General features: G+C 39.3%; 1 protein-coding gene across 4 annotated transcripts; it reads right to left on the reverse strand.

Moving 5' to 3' along the window:
* Nucleotides 1-325: 325 nt before the first annotated feature.
* rcn3 (reticulocalbin 3, EF-hand calcium binding domain) lies at nucleotides 326-23,189 on the reverse strand. 4 transcript variants are annotated; one of them, XM_062438005.1, is made up of 9 exons: nucleotides 23,087-23,189; nucleotides 22,163-22,382; nucleotides 21,598-21,791; nucleotides 21,125-21,297; nucleotides 20,708-20,768; nucleotides 20,526-20,617; nucleotides 19,515-19,622; nucleotides 803-957; nucleotides 326-465 (listed from the first exon to the last, which is right to left on the reverse strand). In XM_062438005.1, exons 1-8 carry the CDS (start codon nucleotides 23,160-23,162, stop codon nucleotides 850-852), a joined length of 1,032 nt encoding a protein of 343 aa, XP_062293989.1. In that variant the 5' UTR covers nucleotides 23,163-23,189; the 3' UTR covers nucleotides 326-465; nucleotides 803-849. The 4 variants fall into 4 exon arrangements, with proteins under 4 accessions (XP_062293989.1, XP_062293992.1, XP_062293991.1 ...); XM_062438008.1 differs by having other exon boundaries at nucleotides 22,163-22,386; nucleotides 23,087-23,185; XM_062438007.1 differs by lacking the exon at nucleotides 326-465 and having other exon boundaries at nucleotides 602-957.
* Nucleotides 23,190-23,927: the final 738 nt, after the last annotated feature.

Below are 23,927 nucleotides of genomic sequence, written 5' to 3' on the forward strand. Positions count from 1 at the left end.
TTTAAAAGGCATTAGAGGAATTGCATTAAGCTGGTCCTATTTATCAGATCGATTTCAGTTTGAACATGCATGAATCTTCTGTGCATGCAAAAATTAGACATCAAATTCCTCAGGGTTCAGTGCTTTGGCCAAAACTGTTCACTTTATATATGCTTCCTGAAGGTAATATTATTTGGAAAAACACATTTTCATTGTAATGCAGATGAAGCCAGATGAATCCAGGCAGTTAACTGAATTCCAAGCATGCATTAAAGAGCTGGATGACCTTATTTTTCTGGCATTGACACCTTTATTAGCAGTAGAGAGACAGGAAATCACCGGGGGGGGGGGGGGGGGGGGTCCTTCAGCCGGGATTCAAACCGGGGTCCCGTTGCATATGTGGTATGCGCCTTAACCACTAGACCTAGACGTGCGCCAGACCTGTGCAGTATTGTAACCCCAGCTCTTGTGAGCTTGGATAGGCTCCTTCAAATGATAAACAGATATAGTTTTGGGATTAATGTAATCTTATTTTGACAACAGGCCCTGTTAAACAGTTAAAGTAGATGATTTGAGTAATGTTTGCTATTATGGGTCACTTCAAGCAAGTTTGGAGTCTGTGCACCTGTAGCGACCAGCAGCTGGCTGTTTTTATTATTTTTCTTAATCACGTGCAGTGTCAGACAAACTAGTCAGTGCATCTCTGAACATGTAACCTGTAAGGCCAGACCTCAGCAGGTTTTGAAAGTGAGCTGCTATCGTTGGCCAATTCATAATTCACTTTTCTACTTGAATTTAATTGATTCATTTGAATCTAGGCTACCTTGCATCATGAAAAACATTCCTATCTTCTGTGCTGTAGTACATTTTTCACAGTTCATCGTGGTCATCAACCATCATGGCTCCATAGTCGGTTATGGTGCTGGTCTTGATGTAGTCCATCTTGTTAAGGATCTCAGCAAGTGTCAGCTGGCCATCCTGATGAGCAGAGTACAGGAACAGATGGAAATATATAAATAAATACAGAAATACTGTTTGTACATATGTCATCAAAAGTTGTCAACAGAGGCCTGGAATCTAAGTAAAGCAACATTTATTTATAATTACACTTTTCACAGACAACAGTCTCAAAGTGCTTCACAATCAGATCAAATCAAAATACATTAAAACAAAGGCATCAGATCAAATATACAAGAATACAAATCACGAGTGTACAGCTTATGAATTGTATAGTGTATGGGCCATTCTACTGAATTGGTGCAAACTGCTGTCCCCCAACCAAAAAACTAAGATATTTAGTATACATGTGTCCTGCATGTATTGAAACCCAAAATAATATTTGAGATAGCAGTAAGCTTGTAGGGTACTTTCAATTGGGAGGTGGCTGTCCCCAACCCTGACCCCTAGATTTCAATGAGTGAAAATGATACTGAAATCATTTTTGCCTATTTTACCATTGTTCTTTCTCAAACAATATTTTTGAAAGTAAAGTTAAAAAAATACATTTATTTTACATTTAATTAGTAATTCATGAAATTTAATGTAAAAGATGTCCCACATTTTTATGTCACTACCAAAATGGTGTATATTATACTGTATGGGCTGAGACTGATTTTAGCCAGTTAGGACACTCCAATAGAAAAACTAAGCATTCAAACTTTTGTCTCTGATGCTCAATTGCGTCACGTGTGTTTGGATGGTGTTAAAATGTGTCAGTTATGATCATTTCTACGGTTAACTTACACAGCAAGATAAAGTAAAAATACCAAAACAAAAATGGAAAATCTGGAGCAGAGAGGCTGAGAGAAAACAGGCAAAGGTTGAGGGCTGAACCAGTGAAGGACCAAGAATACTTAAGAAGAAAGATATTTCACAGATGTAGAAATGGCCAATCAGTTAGGAAGTTAGAACATGAAACAGTGGCATGGAGGTCAAATTTGTTCCTTCATGTATTTCTTCATTTAGGCGAGAGGTGTCCAAACTAGTATTATGTGGCTGCAGCAGCACACCAGGCTTAACTCAATCAACTGATCTCAGTCTTCAGACAGTTGATTGGTCAAATTGTGTGCTCTTGACTGGTCAGAACAAAAACCTGCAGAGCCATTTAGTTTGGAATCTATTTTGTCTGATACCATTTTTACACTAAATAACCCTATTATAGATATTCTGTTAAAAATAAAACTGAAAGGGCGCGCTGGTCGAGTGGTTAGAGCGTATGCCATATATGCAGCCGACCCCGGTTCGAATCCCGATCGGAGGTCCTTTGCTGCATGTCACACCCCCCACTCGCCCATGTTTCCTGTCAGTCTACTGATAAATAAAACTAAAAGGGATTCTGAAACAGTCTACATTGTAGAGAAATCAATGCTTGGGAGATACCTCTCCTCAAGACTATCCAATAGCTCATCAGTGAGTAAACAGAAATCTAAGTATAATGACATGTTCTTTTGAGATATTTACTGTCAGATGATGTACAGTATGTATATGTGGAACATTTATGAGTACTAGGAGTATTTATGAGTACTTTTAATCATTCTTATTAATATAACATTTTCTGTAGTGAAAATGTGCAGTCACAACTGACACATGGGATGGTTTGTCAAAGGTAAAATATATTGTCATCATCTAAAATGTTATGAATAGTGTTTGGTTTAATATATGTTAAAAACTAATGGATCCTTAAGTTTGAATTTAAGATGATCAAGTTTATGTCCTTAACAAAGAAAGATTACATTCAAAATACAATGAATTAAAAACAATTGTAATTGTTATTGTTTTACCTCTGAACACGTTTTAATAAAATTGCAAAAAATTTAAATATACAACATAAATGTTAACCAAAAATTGAATAGATCAATATAACCATTTCTATATGTTGTGTGTTTCAGTAGTGACACATTTTGGGAGAGGAAAAATGTTGCCAAACTGTCTGAAAATACAATATGAGAATTAACTGTACAATCACTAGAAATGTGAACCCTGGATATTAATAATTTGCATACATGCAAAGTTTTGGGGAAAACACACATTTATTTCAAGATATTTCCAACCCTGACTTTGTACCAATTCAGTAAAATGGCCCATTTAATTTGGCCTATGTTGGTTTATTTAAATATTTAGGCTGTTTCTTGTACTGCTGTAACTTACCTATCTTAATTAGAATAACCTCCTACAGTCAATGTAGCATGTCTTTGTTTTTCTTTTTTTAAAGTTTTTGCAAAAGTGCTATTACAATACCCTTAATGAGGAATTACTTTTCCCATGTCACCCTTTAACAATCCGTGACATCATCACAATGCAAAGTCTATAGGCTGAGCATGAACTTGTGGGCTAGACCAGCAAGTTCACTACTTGAATATTCATATACCTGATGTGGTATGTAGTATTTATGTTGTGAACCGTGCTGTAATAATTCTGTAGTTGCCATTTCTATTTAGATGTTTGGTGCCTGATCAAATTCTTTGTGAGCATGCATACTAGCCTTCTCTACTTTCCTACTCTTCTCTTTAAAAGTGTGCTTATCTGAAGGTCCTCAGTAGATTCTTATGAAATTCAGAGACTTGACATAAAAGTATAAGTTTGCTACAGCTGTTCCTGTTTTCCTAGGCAGGTGCACACTTTCAGATTGGACTCTGAACAAACTTTCGATTGCAATCTATTGCACCTTAAAAGCTCAGTGAGAGAGCTTAGAGGTGATTGTTTGTGTCCAGCGGCGGAAACAAGAAGCATATCAGGGAGAGAACATGAGAGTGGGGTGTGCAGCTCCAAATATAGAAAATACATTTACTACGTTTTATTTGGGGGGTGGTGCTCTGCACAGATCCGTCGTGGTGAAGAGGGAGCTGAGCCGAAAGGCAAAGCTCTCGATTTACCAGTCGATCTTCGTTCCTACCCTCACCTATGGTCATGAGCTTTGGGTAGTGACCGAAAGAACAAGATCGCGGGTACAAGCGGCCGAAATGAGCTTCCTCTGTAGGGTGGCTGGGCTCTCCCTTAGAGATAGGGTGAGGAGCTCGGTCATCCGGGAGGAGCTCGGAGTAGACCCGCTGCTCCTCTGCGTTGAGAAGAGCCAGATGAGGTGGCTCGGGCATCTAGTTAGGATGCCTCCTGGACGCCTCCCGGGTGAGGTGTTCAGGGCACGTCCCACCGGTAGGAGACCCCGGGGAAGACCCAGGACACGCTGGAGAGACTATGTCTCTCGTCTGGCCTGGGAACGCCTCGGGATCCCCCGGGAAGAGCTGGACGAAGTGGCTGGGGAGAGGGAAGTCTGGGTTTCCCTGCTTAGGCTGCTGCCCCCGCGACCCGCCCCCGGATAAAGTGGCAAGAAGATGGATGGATGGATGGATGGCACCACAAAAAAATTAATGTATGGTGTGGTGTACTAAAAAATGTGCTTCTAAGCTTCAAAACATTCTTTTTGTAGACAGGTAACTGTGGCACAACTGAACAAATGAAGGCAGTAATATGTTACCATAGGTCATAACTCAAAATAAAAGTGTCTTATTCCTGATATGACCAAGCTGGCTGTATAACATAACTCGTTTGAAAAAATTTTAAACAACCAAGTATCAATTCTCTCATAACAAACAGTCTTTGTTTTATAGAACAGTGACAGAATAGAACAGAAAAAATCCATATTTTGACCCTACAGTCCATTTTGCTAGATTTCCTGCTGTTAATGTGTGCTGAAAGTCATGAGGTTTTGATTGTTTCCTAACTCTACACGATCGGCATGGACCCTAACCTGCTGCTGAAGTCTCTGTACTGTCAGCATGCCATGGACTATGTTGACATGTCCTCTTGGAGTGCACTGGGTTGAGCGGGTGTATTAGGGCTGGTGATTGAGTAGCCTCTGTCCCGATCCAGTTGATCACCTGCGACTCGTAGTCTCAGCTTAGGCCCATGTTCCTGTAGGTGATTTCTGTATCTTATCTTTGACTTCGTAGGACACCCTGTTTGCTCAATTATCATTTCAGGAATGCATCTCTTTCCTCCTCCAGTGGTATTTTGCAAGTACACTGAGTCATCCACAGAGAAAAAACCTCACACACATTGGTGTTGGTGGAAAGTATTGCTTCCTATCAACAGTGAACGTTGTGTCCGGGGAGACAAAGTCCAGGCGGCAGTTATAGGTGACAGTAGTAGCACATGTCTTTGTGACAATTGACCTGCAGTACAATTTGTGCAATACCGCTCCAGTAAAACATCAAGTGCAGTGTTCACAAGCTTTTTCATCCTACCTTTGAATATTTGTATGTACTTCTCTCCAAGGACTTTTGTGGCAGGATGGCCAAGAGAACTTGTAGAATGAAGCTTTTAAACTCCTCCAACGTGAATTGTGTTGCTTCGGGAGACCAACAGCCTCCTTAGTTCAGTGGTGGTGGCTCATGAGGTGATGCTGGACATTTTCAGCACTTTTTAAAAAATGTAATAGCATTGTTGCAGGTACACAATCAGCAATAATATAAAGTACTTTGCGTATACAACTTAAGTACAAAAAAGTCAGCAACATGCCAGGGGGACTGATGGAAGAAAATAAAGACAGAGGTTAGGAAAATAAATAGTTAAATGAAAATGTTGTAAAGCTTGAAATGGTTGTGCGTCTTAAAAGCTTTTTTGTTTGTACATTCAGAAATTGAAGGCATGTATTGTTTGATACAGCTGCTTTCAGCTCCAGAACATTTGTTTTTTTGCTTAAGAATTTGGATCAGTGAATATAAAATTTGGTTAAAATAATAAACAAATTAATAAAACTGTGAGCAGAGATTCATGTCATATTCAGTGAAACCAAACAATGCATTTTTCGAAAGTAAGATAAGTGGGTGTGAATATAATCAGCGGTACATCATCACAATTTACTCCAGTCATACAGTGTGTGAACAAGAATTTTGAACACTTCCAACCACTTGGAGTATGCATCCACAACTATCATGAAGGTCTTCCTCCATTTCTCAGGTATTACAACCCTCGTGCCCCAGAGGACACAGCCCCATTTAGTCACATCTGTGTGAGTGAAAGGCTTTCAGACTCTCATCTACATCACCTGTCAATGACATAGGTGAGAACAGGGTTGATACTCACACTTTATACTTTAATTTGAATTCCTCATAAACCATATACTGAATAGATTCCCTTTTAATTTGTAATGAAAGCTTAAAGTGTCAGGTAGGAATGGAGTGGTCTTACTCTTCTTCAGCTGATTCTGTTCAAAAGATATGGGCCGTCAAATATGTCTTGTGCACTTGTGACAACCGTCCCCATCATGGGGATGGTTGTCACACACTATGGGGTTAGGTGTTCCTGTGTTATTTCAATGGAGAAAAATAAGAAATGTTGACAGACATAAACATTTTTTTAAATGATTAGTTTCATTTAAATACAACAACCTAACACATCTCCTGCACCAAGAGAACATAAACAGAAAACAAATCATTCCTAAAAGTGCATTTTTTGTACTTATATGACAATATTGTGCATTTTCACCTCTCTTTACATCTGAAGGAGTCTGGCTCTTTGTTGTCTTCCTGACAAAGTTCCTGGTCATTTTGTTATCTTAAAAGAAAGAACTAGATATATCACACTATATATGTATATGCCAACATGTGACAACAAACTCCAAAGAGAATGTGACAAGTATCCCCAACTGGGATTTTTTGCTACCAGAAAAGCCAACAACCACATTTTAACATAGCTAAGAAAAAACCCTACCTAACTATCGCTCTCTCTTCATACTTTTTAATGGTAATAATTGTTTTATTATAAACTCATTGTGTAAAAGCCCAGAAGAGAAACACTGAAGAGTTGGATATTTACATTTTCACATGAAAAACACTAAACGTCGACTCCCCTCATCTCAGTGACAAGTGGTTTACTCCCGAAATTATCTCTGAAGTAACATCTCACCTAAATTCTGAAACTTTCAGTGCCAAAACTTTTTAACAGCGCCCTCTAGGGCGAGAATGAGAATGTGACAACTAACCTGTGTGACAACCAACCCTGTTCTCCCCTACCTCAAAACCAGGGTTGAATTTAGACCCTCTTAAATTTGATTTCAGCAACCCTAAAAATTCAAAATAAACCGGTGTTTCCTATTAATTATTTATATATGAGGCGGCCAACAGTCTGCTCCACCTGTGTCTCACTCTCTTATGCACACGGGGGGCTAAGCTCCCCCCACTGAGACGGAGGAGCCTATGTTGCTGTCATTTCTCGTCGCTGCTCTCCGGTTGCTACTTCCGCCTCGCTGTTCTGTGCAAAAGGTCCGAACACTGAACGGGGGGACAGAGTTGCCCCGTCAGTAAGCGCTACAGGGTTAGTCACAGAGCCGGTTTTTCAGTTTCATTGGTGACCATGTTAAATGGTGACTTTCACGTAGGTGTTCTTTTAAAAGCCTTTAGTAGTTTAATCCTTTAAATACATGCTCATCTGTGTTTACTATCTAAGTTACGCTAAAGTTAAACTGTGTTCAGAAAACTCATTCACCTCACGTAACGTATCTTGTAATCAGTGGCGTCACCAGGGAGGCGCTAGGTGGTCCTGTAGCTCCCCCTGTAATAGCCATAGCACCCTCCCAGCACCCCCAAGAAATGTCTGTGATTTTTTATATTTATATTTTAATGTCATGTTTGAATTGTCTTTTTCATGTTGTTTAAAAATGTGAATTAAATAATAATTTTGAATATATATTTTTATCTAAAAAAACATGAGGCCCAAACAGGTGATCTTCTTGATCAGATGAGCGCAGCGCGTGGTGAACCTTTGACCTTAACGTATGTCAGCTTGTTTTTGATAGCGAGTTTGGAAATTTAGCAAAATAAAATACACCAAAATGGATCGTTTTTTGCACCCTAAACGTCCACGTTCTGAGTCACAACCCGAAGGGAAACGAGACTGTGAAGGTGCAGACACGCCGCTCGTCGTCACAGAGCCCCAGGAACAAGAAAAATCCGGAGGCTGAAGACGAAGGAGAATCGCCGCCGGCGGTTTCCATTGAGGATGCTAACGTTACGGTTTGTGCTGCAAGTGATATTAGCAACCATCCTCAAGAGGGCCCAAGACGGCCAGTCCTTCAAAAATACCCACACCCAAAATTGCCCACACAGCAATTTGGGAGTCAGCAGAGAACCTTTAACAAAAGTTGGATGGATCAGTATTCATGGCTGGAATACAGCGTGGCCAAAGATGCAGATTTAGTTTTGTGTGTAGGCATTTTCTGAAACGAAGGCACGGATTTCATTTACAGCCAGCATTTACCAGCAACAACGGATTTAACAACTGGCGGAAAGCATCAGCATCTCTGAAGAGCCATCATGAAAGTATGGGGCACAAATTTGCTATGGAAGGATGGAGTGAGTTCAAGCAAAAAGAGACAAGCGGATCTAAAATATCAAACATGCTTGATAAGGGACATTCTGCATTAGTTATGGATAACAGAAAATACATGAAAGCTGTGGTGGAGAGCCTGAGCTTCACAGCCTGCCAGGGGATTGCACAGCGAGGCCACAGAGACGGTGAGGAGTCACACAACTTGGGAAACTTTCGTGAGCTGCTGCATGTCATTGCTAAGTTTGATCCAACAGTGGACAGGAAGTTAGCTATTAACCCATCAAACGCCAAATACACTCACCATGATATTCAAAATGATATATTTGCTGTAATGGCAGAACTCCACCTCCTTGCAGCAGATGATTTGGCCCAGTCTGTACTTAACGCTCTCACAGAAAAGTGCACAGACACTAAGTGGAAAGAAATCCGACAACAAGCAGAGACTCTGTGCAAACACAGGCACAACACAGACTTCACGCAAGAAAAGGCAGACCCAGAAAACTCGAAACATGGAGGGTTTTATTGTGGAGGCCCCGATAGAGAGAACACAGACAGAGAACACTGATGACATGAAAAAGTACTCTTTCCATCCAGTTAAAGACAGGTTGATAGTGGAAATGAATCTGCGCTTTTCAACAGAGACAAATGACGTACTGAGAGGTGTGCCAACTCTCAGCCCAAAACACACATCGTTTTTGGACAAACAACTTCTGCGGAAAACCTGTCAGCAGTCTTAATGAGAGATCTTCTTTATTTCTATCTGTGATGTAGCCGGAACATCTTGCTAAGTTTATTGCCTCAAAAGAGAAACAAAGTGGTCTCCTCAAACTGCCCCTTTATCTGATGAGAATGACGTGTTTTCATACTAAGTGAACAATGCTTGAAAGTCCAATTCTCTGTAAGTGCTACTATTGTTAAAAGTCCAACAGGAATTCAGAAAAGTGTAATATCATTACCTGAGTCAGACAGGCTAAGTTAAATGTGGTATAATCGTTTATTGGGAACAGAAGACTTTCAATAGCCATTACTGAAAGTATTCTCCGTGTTTAAATAGATTTTACAAGTATCATGACGTAACAAACACTTCTGATAGGATGTTAATTCACGTGTTATATCTGTGCCAAAATGAAGGATGCATTGTCTGTAGCGTGTACAAATGTGACAGCAGTGATGAGAAATTAAAGAATTAGGTTTTACTTTATAATTAAAATTATGCCAGGGATTCAACCCCCCCCCCCCCCTTCTTCAGTGGGGAGGAGGGAAAACAAAAAGACGCACCCCGAAATTAGGCCCGCCTTCACCTTGTAGATATATGCTATGAATTGACAAATGCTAAAATATCAGATAATGGGATTAATTACTTTATTGTTTGTTTCATATGATAATGTGGTGCTATGTGTGACAGTTTGAAAGCATTATGTGTGTCATATAATATGAATACGCCCAAGATGACAGGGTAAAAGTACTGAAGACAGTTGACCTTTTGTAAGACATGGTTATCACGTTGCAGAAGTAACCCTTAAAGACAGAACAGAGCGTCAATCAATAATGATGATTAGGAAGTAGTTATCTCTGAAGGTAAAGAAGATATGAAACAAAGGAAACATGTATGAAACATACAGGATGTCTTGTGATTCTGTAGTTTCAGAGGAAGTCAGACTTTGTGAACTGACAGACAGTGTAGTTCGTCAGGGATAGGAAGCTACGACCCAGAGCTCTGTACGCTTTATTCATTTACTGCTAAATAAAATAGCGTGTTGAGACCGAATATCTTTTCCTATTTCTTCATTAAACGAACACGCGGACTGAGCTCACACATAGTGTAAGATTTAGCAAGTAGAGATAGCTCAGATTCCAACAACCTACAAAACAGCTGCTTCCCAAGCTGCTTGCTCTCTTTTACGTTATTCTCTTTTTACATTACTCTGTTATACCTTGCTCTCTTATTGTTTTGTTATGTTATGCTCTTCTTGCGTTTATACTCAGTTTAATTTTTCTAAGTCGACTTTTACTTTTATCTTATTTTTATTTTTGCTTTAACCAAGTTTTACGAATTACTAGTCCTGATAAACTCATTATAGTAATTCAAAAATTCATCACGTCTTTAAAGGAAGATATTTTCTCTTGAAAATTCAAGCCGAATTCAAGAGCTCCGTTTTGACTTTTTTGATCAAATTAGTTAAGTTTGATTAGCTTAGACCTCGCCTGGCCAGCCGACCCGAAGTTATTATAACAATAACTAATTAACCAGCGCCAGCTCATCATCCCAGCCTGTGTCCAACAACGCCTCCAGAAGACCCCTTCGGAACAGCAGCCACGCAGGCCAGTTGACAGACCCCGTAGCTACTGGACAGGAACATCGGAGTCCAACGAGATAGCATCCTGCTGCACTCTGCCAAAATTCCCGAACCACGGAAAGCTAACGGTCCATCTTCTGAAAAGTAGGCTAAAACCATCTCTGATTATATCAGGCTGGTGAAAGATATAGAGCTTATTCCTGACTACGGTCCAAATTCCACATTTCCATTTTTATATTCAATAGGTTAATATAGTAATCTAAATACCATTTAGACATTTAGACCATCTCATTTATCACTGCTGTGACATTAGTAATCGTGTTATTATCCTTTCTTTATGAATATTTCCACTCTATAATCCCTATTCTTGCATTGACTGCTTACTACCCTTGCTTAGTCAATAAATAACCTGTAAGTATTATTGACAACTGTGTGCGTGTGCATTTTATTTCTGGTGTGAACACATTCTTGGTTCCCTGACGCCTAGAATTTATAATTTTAGATATTTGACTGAAATTCATTGATTTATTAAATATTGTGATTTAGGGGGCGCTGTCGAGCCGCAGACCAAGATGGCAGCTTAGAGCGAGTGCTCCTCACAACTCTGCTAAAAGTTTACAAAGTCCTAGTTATTAACGCTCATTAACGCTGCTAATTAGCTCCAAAAGATGTCTAAACAAACAACACTTCTCAAACTGTGAGAATGGCTCCAGAGCACACAGTTCTCTGAGACCTAAAACTACAAAGACGACTACTGCGGTAGCCGATGATGCTAACCATGAGACTGACTTAGCTATGGTGTTAAGAGAGCTACAGTCACTCCGCACGACTATCACCGCGATTAACACCAAGATAAGTACTCTTGATGGCTTTGGGGCAACACTCGACAACGTGGAGAGACGCATAACTGAGATGAACAGCTCTGTTGATGCTGTGTCAACAGGATATCACTGTCAATGCTAAGCGGCTCATGGAGGCTGAAGGCCGCATAGGAGACACCTAGGCTTCAACACATCTAAACAACGCTCACCCACCCATGACGGTCACAAGATCTTCTTTGTCCAAGACCTATCAGCGGGAACTATGAAAGCACGGAGCTCATTCAACGCAGTGAGGAAAAAGTTCATTGACGCTGGAACTTTCCGGGGATTCAACCTACATCCCTGCAAGATGATAGTTCTACAGAATGGGAAAATAGTTCTTTTCTCCACACCAGAAGAAGCTGAGTACTTCCTCCTAAACTTCTAAACTTCTAAATGGCCGAGGAGTACGGGTAACTATGGCAGGACTGATACGGACAATAATGTAGGTGCACTGCAGTTTAACATGGGTTTTCCTATGTTATATTTACATACGTTTTGCACTTCCTAGTTTATTTTGATTATATGCAGAGCTGCTACTACCATATTTGGTGGACACTTTAAGTGTTCCTATATGTCTGGTTTAGTTCTTAATATTGTTACTCATTTTATTTATTTATTTTCTGTCATGGACATGGTCACCTACCTCATTGTATTTAAAATAAATAATAATAATAATAATAATTGTCTGACTTGGGATTTACAAGCTGGAATGTCAGGGGACTCAATAAGTTAACTAAATTGAAACAGGTAATGAATAGAATTAAAAATCTACACTCTAAAATAATTTTTCTTCAGGAAATTCATATCACAGTCACTGAAATTAAGCAAGTGCAGCGTAGATGGCCGGGTCAAGTTATACATGCCACGTATAACAGTTACGCTTGGGGGGTACTAATTCTTATCCACAAAACAATTCCTTTCCAACTTACCAATACTATTCGGGACCCCCAAGGGAGGTTTGTAATCGCTCAGGGTAGGATCCTATCTTTCGCATTGAACTTGGTAAGCATATACGGCCCTAACGAGGACAATCCAACATTTTTTGAAGATTTCTTTTTAACCCTGTCCTCATTGTACGGCCTAAATATTATCGGTGGGGATTTCAATTGCACCTTGAACCCGTTGGTAGATCGCTCTACAAAAAATGATCCCCATAAAAAACAATCTAGAAAAACAATACTGCAAAATATTACAGACTTAAATTTAGCAGAAATTTGGAGGAAACTTAATCCAGATAAATTAGAATACTCATGCTAATCGGGAATACATAAATCCAGATCTCGCATTGATTATTTCTTGGTGTCACAAGAACTGGTATCCAAAATTAAGAAATGTTGGTATGACTGTATAGTCATTAGTGACCATTCCCCCATTTCCATGTCTGTACACGTGGAGAAACTCCAACAGTCTCCCCCTAGGTGGCGCCTGCAAGTGAGGTGGCTTCACAACACAGAATTTGTTAAATATATAGAACATAAGAGTGTTGGCTACTTTCAGATCAATATTAATCAAACTAACGGTGGGAAGCCTTCAAGGCATATATTAGAGGGGAAATCATTAGTTTCACAAGTACTAAAAATAAGAAACAAAAAACGGAAATTAACAAATTAGAGAAACAAATAAAATCTTTGGAAACAGATATAAATAATAAAGATGACCTAGAAAAACAAAAACGGTTATTAATCTTAAGAACGGAATATAATAAATTAACATTATATGATATAGCAGCAAAAAGTTTATTGTGGTTGAACCAGGCTTTTTATGACCAGGGAGAAAAGGCTGGCAAATTGTTAGCTTGGAGAATTAAAAAATTACGATCTGAGAGAGCCATTAATGGCATAATTACACAAACAGGAGTGATGTCAAACGACCCTCAAGATATTAATAATGCATTTAAGGAATTTTATCAATCGTTGTACAGGTCAGAATGCTCTTCCGCTTCTGCCCATAGGGATACCTTTCTCAACCATCTCCAGTTTGAAACGCTTACAGAGGAGGTTAAAGAGGGCCTGGATAATGACATAACGGTGGAAGAGCTATTGCAGGCTATTAAAAGTATCAACTCAGGCAAAGTTCCAGGGCCTGATGGCCTACCGATAGAATTCTATAAAACCTTCCAGAAGCAGTTGCTGACCCCACTTCTGAATATGTTTAAGGAATCACTTAATAATGGTATCCTTCCACCAACTTTAAGACTCGCTACTATAACCCTTATTTTAAAACCTGGTAAAACACAGACTAACTGCTCCTCATACAGGCCTATTAGCCTCATGGGAGTCGACACCAAAATATTGTGTAAAGTTCTTGCTAAAAGGCTAGACCCATACATCCCTTCGTTGGTACATAGCGATCAGAATGGGTTCGTACAGGGACGCCAGGGATTTCATAACATTAGAAGGGTCCTCAACATAATTCACTCTCAAAATAATACCAGGGATACAGCACTGCTATCTCTAGATGCTAGACAAGCGTTTGATAGGATTGAGTGGCCTTATTTGTTCAATGTGTTACGGAGATATGGAATTGGGGGGAAATTTCTGAAATGGATAGGATTATTGTACACCAAACCTACAGCACGTGTAATGACGAATAACAATCTATCAACCCTGACGGGTTGACCTCTCTAAAATTATTGGGCTTCTCTCCCCACTATTGTTTATTTTGGCCATTGAGCCCTTAACCATGTCTATTAGAGCTGAAGCCAATCTGTCAGGTATAACAATCAGAGATCATAAACATAGGATATCGTTGTATGCAGACGACCTGATCCTTTTTTGTCCGATTTATCAAACTGTCCAGACGTTATTACATTTACTCACTAAATTTGGTCAGTTTTCTGGATACAGTATTAATAATGCAAAATCTTCTATACTTTTCTTGAACAAGGACGAAAGAACCAATCCTATCATAAGAACACCTTTTTTCAGTGCGAGGACTTTACCTACCTTGGAATTAAGATTACCCCCCAAATTAACACTGTGGTCAATAGATAGATAGATAGATGTAAACTTTATTGAATTTCCTTGGGGGAAATTTAGGGTCCAGCAGCTTAATACACAAAGACATCAAAGAACAATATACTAAAACATTAAATACTAAATACTAAATAAGAATGTAAAAGCAAATTATGACCCGCTGATGAGAGAGGTACGAGACTCGCTTGAAAAATGGACAACGATGCCAATTTCATTGATTGGCAGGATCAATTTAATTAAATTGGCTATCTTGCCGAAATTCTTGTATTTGTTTCAATCACTTCCAATATCTCTGCTAAAATCCATTTTAAAAGAAATTAATAGGGAATTTTGTAGGTTTATCTGGAACAACCGAAAACCTAGACTCAGACTCAGGTTACTGTATTTGCCATACGACAGGGTTGGATTACAGATGCCCAGTGTACAATGGTATTACTGGGCCGCTCAGCTACGCAGCATTATGTTTTATTTTGTCACACAATCTCCTCCAGCATGGGTCTATATTGAACAGGCGTCAATACCCAAGTTGCCATTAAGTTTGTATTTATATTCAGCAGATTTTAAAACCTTAAAGAAAAAAACAACAAACCCCTTCCTTAGAAATTCTATTGATGTATGGTTTAAATCTCACACACATATCGGTGATACAGCTTCCATCTCCCAATGTTCACCCCTGGCAGAGCAGATGGTGGTTTCCAGATCTGGGCCAACAGGGGGGTGCAAAAAATTGGAGACCTATATGTCGATAACGATCTCTGTCTGAAATATTCAAGGGCTGTCAATATATTTATATTTTATTGATTACCTCCTATCCAGACTGCTCTGCATATGGGGGAGGGTATTTCACTTTTTCAATCCATGCCATTAATGTTTGATTGTGATGAAGTCACGGTGAGCATTAGTCATTTGCATCTGAATGAACTGCTTTAATGAAACGTGTGCTCCAATATCTTCCAGTCCTCAAAAAAAGTGGTCCTTTGAACTTCCTTTCTCTTCCATGTGTCAGAACTAATATTTTCCATCCTTGTAATCCTGAAGATTTTGCAACAATGTGGTAAGATCTCAAGGTATAAGCTAAATCTGCTGAAGAGTGAGCCTCTTCCCATTAACTCACTCCTTAGTCAAACGATCATGGGATTTCATTACTTGGACATTTTCATGACCAATACATTCAATAACATCTTTCGCGAAAATGTCCCCTTCCAATTTGAGAAGTGTAAGAAAGACCTCACCTCCTACTCCTGACACAAAAATGTAATTCTTCTGAATTTTGATCTTTATCAAAGACGTCCCATTTCAGTTATTTATAATATAGTATGCCCTTTAAATCCTGATATCTCTGCCAATCTTAAAAGAACTTGGGAGGATGACTTTGGAGAGGGATTGCCTAATAACATGGAAACAAAAAAAGTGGTTAATTCTTCCATCTGTGCAAGGCATGGTGTTCTGCAATCCAAGATCCTCCACATAGCTGAAAGGACAATCATAGCAATTTTGCTTTTACACTATGATGATCAGAGGGATTGTACAAGTCTTACGCTGCAAAAAGAATTTTAACCCACATAGGCCTGCCTGATGACACTGCAAGCAACAGCATATATACATGAGAAACAAGTTTCTCTGGTCTGATGAAACCAAGATTAAACTCTTTGGCCTGAATGACAAGTGTCACGTCTGGAAGAAACCAGGCACCTCTCATCACCTGGCTAATAGCATCCCTACGGTGAAGCATGGTGGTGGCAGCATCATGCTGTGGGGATGTTTTTCAGCGGCAGGAACTGGGAGACTAGTCAGCATCGAGGGAAAGATGAAAGGAGCAAAGTACAGAGAGATCCTTGATGAAAACCTGCTCCAGAGGGCTCAGGACATCAGACTGGGGTGAAGGTTTACCTTCCAACAGGACAACGACCCTAAACGCACGGCCAAGACAACGAAGGAGTGGCTTCGGGACAAGTCTGTGAATGTCCTTGAGTGGCCCAGACTTGAACCCGATTGAATATATCAGGAAAGACCTGAAAATAGCTGTGCATCGACGCTCCCCATCTAACCTGACAGAGCTTGAGAAGATATGCAGAGAAGAATGGGAAAAATACCCCAAAGTATATGTGTGTGTGTCCTTTTGGGGATAGATTTGGCATCCCCTCTTTTTGTCTGTTCCTTTTGCGGCCTCAATGTTGCCTCTATGTCAAATTATATTTTGCACAGAGATCTGAAAACCAATCAGTACTTTGTATAAGAATACTACTTGGCCCAACATTTTCTGTATGTCAGTTTGTGGTAATTTGCTGAAACTATATATTGGCTGGCATAGGTAGATCATAAGGTTAAACTTAAAGTTATTTTTCAAGTTCAAGTTTAAATGATTTTGTATAGCACTTTAAAAAGCAAACAGACTTTTAACCAAAGTGTATACACATACAAGCATTAAATGATCAAAATTAAAATGAGCAAAATTCAATTTAAAATGCTATGTGCTTCAGTTCAGGCATCACTGGCTGTTATAGCTGGTTCACAGACAACTGGCTCAGCTCATTCATTTCAAATAGCCCCATCTTTTCTGTTTGTGTCAGGATACTATAAACAAAGGTCTGGCTAAAGGGACTAAAGTTTCAATAGTGGTTAGTGCAAAATAAAAGCTACACTTGTAAGAAAAAGCAAAAAGACGTTATTTAATAGTCAAACACAAAACAGTAAACAGCCCTTTAGTCAACAACTCAGGTCTTACCCTTTTTCCAAATGTGCATTACATAACTCTTCACATGACCCCTGGCATACACCACCATATTTGTCTCTGATACAAGCTCTGTGTCTCCTGATTCATATAAGAACAGTGTATTCCTGTGCACAGAGAGCACTTTCTAATATCTAGGCCAATAGAAAGTGCCAGTGCATATTGGACAGATTTTAGTTTCTAATTTTCAGTACACTGACAGCAATATGTTAACTATAAGTTTCCATTACAAAATCAAATGCACACGTAGATAAACCAAAAGGACACAACTGTTTGTGTAGGATAATCAGTATCATCTGTATTCACATACACAGTATGTGACTGTATGCTGAATTTGAATGGATTAGTTTCTGTGTATATGCAAGTGTGGACAAGGGTACATGATTATACCCTTGATTACAGTATAAACCACAGTCAGAAAGTTCCACCCCAACCCAATGCACTTCACCCCCACCCTGAACACATTGTAACTGTAATCAACATAATGAAAAATAAACCCAAAGGGGGTCCTCTTGAAATCAAAGTTCATCATGTTTCTTTGTTAAATCTTCACCGTAATTGGTTGCCTGGCTGCCCACAAACATGTTCCAGTTGGCCAGAATTTCCTTTTTGGTAATTTTCTTGTCCTGTTGTTTGGCCACCAGATTCCATCCAACATTGGTTTGATTAAGAGAAGGAGAAGGAGGGGATACATGGAGGTAATGAAAACAGGAGTAAGAGAAAGCAGGACAGAAAAAAAAGCTTGTTAGTAATTAATTCACAATTACCCCAATATGCTACAGTTATATACAATTACAATATACAATTACCCCACCATGATGATTGATATACCTGACAATACAGACAAGTGATGGACTATCAGTCTGCCTTTAGTCTTGAGCATGATTTTGACAAAACTCTCTAAATGTCAATCTATTTTTATTATTTACATTAAGTACATTGTTGTGCAGTTATATGTACAGTGTGCAGTACATTATATGAACATTACTATTTTTTACATTGTTTTGGGTTTTTTTGTTTTGCTATTTCAATTTGGGATTAAACGGTCTGTCTTTTCATTGAAAGAGCAAGTCATGATTTTCAACTACACTGAGTTGTCATTACTACAGAGCCCGTAAAGGATCATGCAATATATTTTTAATGTTGATTTAATGTTGCACGATTTAATAAAACGTGAGCACATTTAATTAACTCGTGCTAACGTTTTATTAACTCGTGTGCACGTTTTATTAAATTGTGGCCACAATATGACCATAACGTGCGCACAATCAATATTAATTTTAATTTTGTTAATTAGTATTTCGTGCGCACATTATACCTATTTCGTGGCCATGAAATAAGTAGGCTATAACGTGCGCATGAATTAGTATCTCATGGCCACAAATTAGTATTTCGTGCGCACGTTATAGCTATATTGCGGCCACAATTTTATTTTTATTTTTTTACCAAGATCCTTTACGGGCTCCGTACATTACAAACAACTATCACGACCTGAAATGAATAGAAGTTTTATTAGATATATACCAGGGCAACTGGATTGGACTGAAATGCAGTTTGACTAAGTGCACCTAATATACTGGCAACTCTGTGTACACTTACACTGACTATTAAAAGGAGAATCCATAACATACATTAAAGGATAGGGCTTGTGTTTTTTATTATTTTAGTAGTGTGAACAAATCCTATGAAAAGTCCAAAGCCAACAATGACACATACACATCTCCCAATACTTTACCATTTCCCTACCCTGTCTATGGCTGTAAGCCCCAAGCCCACTGACTGCTAACTGGGCTGTACTTTTAAAGCGCTTTTCTAGTGTTCACACACATTCATACCTTGATGTCATCAGGGGCTACCACACAGGGTGCCAACCTGCTCATCAGTGGGAAACTAACATTCACACACACATTCATGTAGGAATGTTGGGTCTCTTTAAATGAAATTATAGAGTACAGTCTAGACCTGCTTTATGTGTAAAGTGCCTTCAGATGACTTTTGTTGTGATTTGGTGCTATATAAATAAAGATTGATTGATTGATTGATTGATTAACATTCCCACACCACTGACGCAGCCATCAGGAGCAGTTAGTAGTTCAGTATCTTGCCCAAGGACACTTCAACATGTGGACTAGAGGAGCCTGTAATTGATCTTCTAATTAAATGGACGACCAGCTCTACTTCCTGAACCACAGCCGCCCCTCAGTAAGTACAGTGTGTGTATGTGTTTATGGTAATGAAGTATAGTGGTGTGGCTCACTGATGTGTTTTGTTGTTTAGTTCAGTTTCTACACTGTGTCAAAGGTACAATATCTATGGCAGAGAGTTTGAGCTGTGGCAGATCTACCTTGTCAGTGTCTGTCTCATGTATCAAGTGTTTGGCCTCATTGTCAGCATGGTCAACCTCTCCAGGCAAAATCCAGTGGGCCACCTCACCAGCATCCAGGTAACCATCCTGCATAACACATGATTAACTGTAAAAATATTCACTCACACATCTGAAAAAACGATTCACAAAAAAATTGAAAACAGACTGAAGTTGAAGCTGTGGAACCAACTGATACTGATCTCCATCAAACATGTATAACTTTATAAAATAAACACAATCACATTTAGAATCCATTTAAGCTTAACATTGTTTCACATGTGAAACCATTGTATAATGTTTCTGTGGCTCTGGGGGAGCCCTGATTGAAAAACCCTGATTATGTCATGGTGACATGATGTCATCAGGGTTATCCTAGTTTAGGCTTGAAAGGTACACAATTGCAACAGAAAACATGCTTTTCCAGTGTTTTTAGAGCTTGAACCAGACTTTGGACTATAAGTAAGTATATCTTGACCATTCTTTTATTACAATCAAGTTATAGTCTTTTTCAGTACAAAATTCCATCTTTTTGTTGCAATCACTTCACCACAGGTCTGTATGGAAACTCTGTGAAGGGAAAAAACCAAAGGGACTTTGTTCTAAAATGACTGACACCTATTTGACTGCTCGCACCTAATGTTAGCTTTGGAAAAAACTTTGGAATTTCATTTTACATGGAGCAAGGACTGCAGAATCATATGAAGAGATCTTATAAAAGTTTAAAAGTGTGAACCTATCCTTTAATCTGTCACAAATCCCCCAAATTTATGGAAGTTCAATAGCTGGAAAGCAAAGTTCTCAGTTCATTGCATTTTTGTTTGTAAAAAGTGACCCTCTGTGCCTGGGACCCCACCCAGGTAAATAATCACTAATTACATAATGCAAACTGTTTCTAACTTGGGACTGAAATAATATCATGTTACTCAGATAAAAAAAAAGTAATCACAAATGATTAAGCACTTTAATTTTGAAGAGCTGAGCAGCTTTTACCTTGTTGGCATCTCTCAACTCTGAAAAATGTTTCTTCTCTGTCTGGACCCAGTCAGGCACTCTCTCCCCTTTCTCTGGTGTGTACATGTCACCTGCGGAGTAGCAGTGTACGCACATTTAAGAGTGAATGCCACAATGTTAGGGGGACATGGCTGGTCAGAGAGAAGACAGGAGTCACCTACCAATGTATTCATCTAGATTGACCTTCCCATCACCGTCCTTATCAATGTCCTCCACAGTTTCCTAAATGAGAAAATGATTTAGTTCTCAAAGTGACCCCCTCCTGCAGCTGTGTTCATTTGAATGTTTCCGACACTGTGGTAGCTGTTAAAACTACCATTATCTGAGGAGAATGGAAATGTCAGTTTTGTAGGTGTTTGGTCATAAACCAAAGTCAAAAGAAACTTTTGACCTAATGATGGCACTAAATGAAAAGTCAAGAGGATCATGGTCTACAAATATGTAAGTACAAATATGGTGACACAGTGACCACAGTTGGGAACCCACCATGCAATTGACTGACATTGCCATCCACAAAGCCAAATCATTATTAAAGAACTTGTTATAAAAGCCTGTCTTGGTAAGAGAGTAGATCCTACCTGTATTACCAGGTCTTTCATGTAATCAAACTCCTCCGGGTGAAGAAAGGCAGTGAACTCTTCACGTGTAGCAATACCATCGCCGTCTCGGTCAGCAGTCTTAAAGCGCCTTTCATCCCGGGTGAGCATGGACTTATAGGTGGCCTTGTCTTCAACATCATCAAACTCCTCATCTGAAACAGTAAAGTCAACTTTAAGCACTACAGACATTCTGGTGTTCTGTATGAAAAGTGTCTTCTGAGGCATTTCTGGGGCAATTTAAGTCATTTGCTGATGGAGATCATGATATTGAATCCCCAGAAAACCACAACTAAACAGAACTTGAGATGACATGGTATTGCCATGACACTATTTTTTTCAAGCTGAACATGAAGGTTTTACATGAAAGTAAAAAATCAGGCAAAGAAGCACAAAAAGAGAATAAAGAGTTTGATAAATAAAAATGGAGATACATCATTCACACACAGATTTACCAAGATAGAAACCGTAGGTGGTGTTTTTGTATTCCTCCCAGCCTATCTTGCCATCTTTGTTCATGTCATAATCCTTCCAGTGTTTGTTCACGTTCTCCTCGATGTACCTCCTCTGCCGGTGCTTGATCCAATAATGTAGCTCTGTATGGCTGATGTAGCCATCCTTGTCAGTGTCAATGCGATCCACAATCTTCCTGTGTGTGGAAGGGAGGGGGGGGGGGGGGTCATGGTTATGGATATGGTTAAGAATGCCAGAACCCCAGACTGAAAAACTGTGTTTCACTTGCTGTTGTTTCCCTGACAACACCAGGCAACATTAACGATTTTCTTTATTTACAATATGGAGGATATGATATATATATATATATATATATATATATATATATATATATATATATATATATATATATATATATATATATATATATATATATATTTGAGTTTTATATCACTACTGTGATTTCTTCTTTAACTGACAAGCCAGCCTTTTCCACCTGCAAGTGTTTAAATAAATGAAGAGGTTATAGACTGGTTCAGTGCTGAGTTTTTCTTTAGCAGAACCTACGCCAATCTGTCTTTGCTCTCTTCAGGGGTCAGCTGGTCAAAGGTCTTTGCCTCCTCCTTGCCCAGGAAGGCTTCATGGTCGTACTGGAAGCCGTGAGCATCATCATGGGCATGGTCACTCAGATCAGCATGGTGATGGATGCGCTTCTCCTGAGCAGGGACAGCAAAGGCGACAGCAGCCAAAATGCACAGGGAAGCTAGTGACTTCAGCAGCATCATAGCTGACTAGTGAGGGGTAGGATGGAAAAGAAAAAAGAAAAAAAAGAGATGAGGGAGTGGGGTGTGGCAAAGAAAAAAAGGGAGAGAAGAGAGCAGAGCATGGTGTGGTGGCAGAAACACAATGAGACAGGAAATACAAACTGCTTGATAAAGTAGAATAGAAAAGAAAAATTGCCTTTTGCTCAACAAAATATAAAACTAGAATGAGAATATGCAAAAAAAATTGATCAGATAAACAAAACAAAAAAAAAGTTTATTTTACTGAATGAAATTCTTGGAATGAAAGACCAACACATGCCAAATGTACTGTGGAGACAAACTGTTTTTGATGCAAGTTCATTTCTTTTGTGTGTTATTTTGTGTTTTCATGACCTAGACAGCAATGAGAACTACAGCAGGACTTTTAATGAAATCTTGCTTTACACAAAAATTCGTACAAAATCCACAGACAGTTTCTCTCATTTAAATCTAAATTCATAATTATTCATAAAATGACACAAATAGGGCTACAGCAGACATTTAAAAAAAGCATGTTCCCCTCTTCTAGCAACATCGTTACACGCACTGTCAGACATTCTCCTACATTTTGCTCCAGGATGATGCAAGTTATCAACTGAGCTCTGTGACAGCGGAGCCACGAGGGCTTCAAGAAACAGTAACCAGAGTCCTTCTGAAGCAAGATTTTAGAAACAGAAAAATCACTCACCACTTTTTCTGCAGTTTATTTCGCACCTTCCTGTCCAGTTTGCGTGTAGCAGCTCTACCACAGGCCGCGTTGGCATTCTGCACCATTAAATAACACTATCATGGAGGCGGGCTCTGTTGTTCAGATAACCAATCACTATCGCCCTAAAGGAGATTCTAACCAATAACGTGTAGGACGTAGTCGTAAAATTTTTCATGATACTTTCTTATTGGCTATTAACCGCCACGTTGTCAAGCAAACGCGCTTCGCTTGACAGTCGGGGGTCTATTTCATACCCCCGACTGTATGAAATGTATGTTCAAATGTGTACATTTGAACACAAATATCTGGACTTTCTATTCCTTACATTGTCAAAACAGTCTCATTACTTTTTTCAACATCGGTGACCAGAGCCGGATTAACGCAAAGGCAAACTAGGGCCCAATTGGCAGGGGGGGCCCAGACAGAGGGACAAAAAAAAAAAACGAAACCCCATAAATAAATAAACTTGCAGAAGTTTCTGTCGGACAGCAGAAAACCTGCTAGTGTTGGCAGAGCCAGAAGGGATTGACCCCGACGCGCAGTGGAGGGGTGAGGCTGACCCCCTGAAGGTATGATCTGCCCACTTTCAAGACCAGCCTGACAGAGGAGCTGGACAGCTGTCCCTAGCAACGGTCTGTAGCTATAGCAACGGTCATTATACAGAAATATCAGACCTCCGAAGGAAGCGACTGACCAAAGGTGGAAAATAAAATGTGTAATTTGACTTTTACTGAAGTGTGTTTTGTGTGAAGTATTGTACTTCGCTACATTTTAAATAACATCCGTTACTGAGTAAAAAAATGTTGGCCGAAATATTTTT

The sequence above is a fragment of the Scomber scombrus genome, chromosome 18 (assembly GCF_963691925.1).
Source record: "Scomber scombrus chromosome 18, fScoSco1.1, whole genome shotgun sequence".
NCBI lineage: Eukaryota > Metazoa > Chordata > Actinopteri > Scombriformes > Scombridae > Scomber > Scomber scombrus.

Bases quoted from the DNA above. Each gene is read 5' to 3' on its own strand.
- rcn3 (XM_062438005.1), bottom strand. From the start codon at position 23,162: ATGCCAACGCGGCCTGTGGTAGAGCTGCTACACGCAAACTGGACAGGA. The intron at 22,383-23,086 runs GTGAGTGATTTT...CTCACTAGTCAG, and splicing joins AATAAACTGCAGAAAAAGTG to CTATGATGCTGCTGAAGTCA. The intron at 21,792-22,162 runs GTAGGTTCTGCT...TTCCACACACAG, and splicing joins GAGAGCAAAGACAGATTGGC to GAAGATTGTGGATCGCATTG.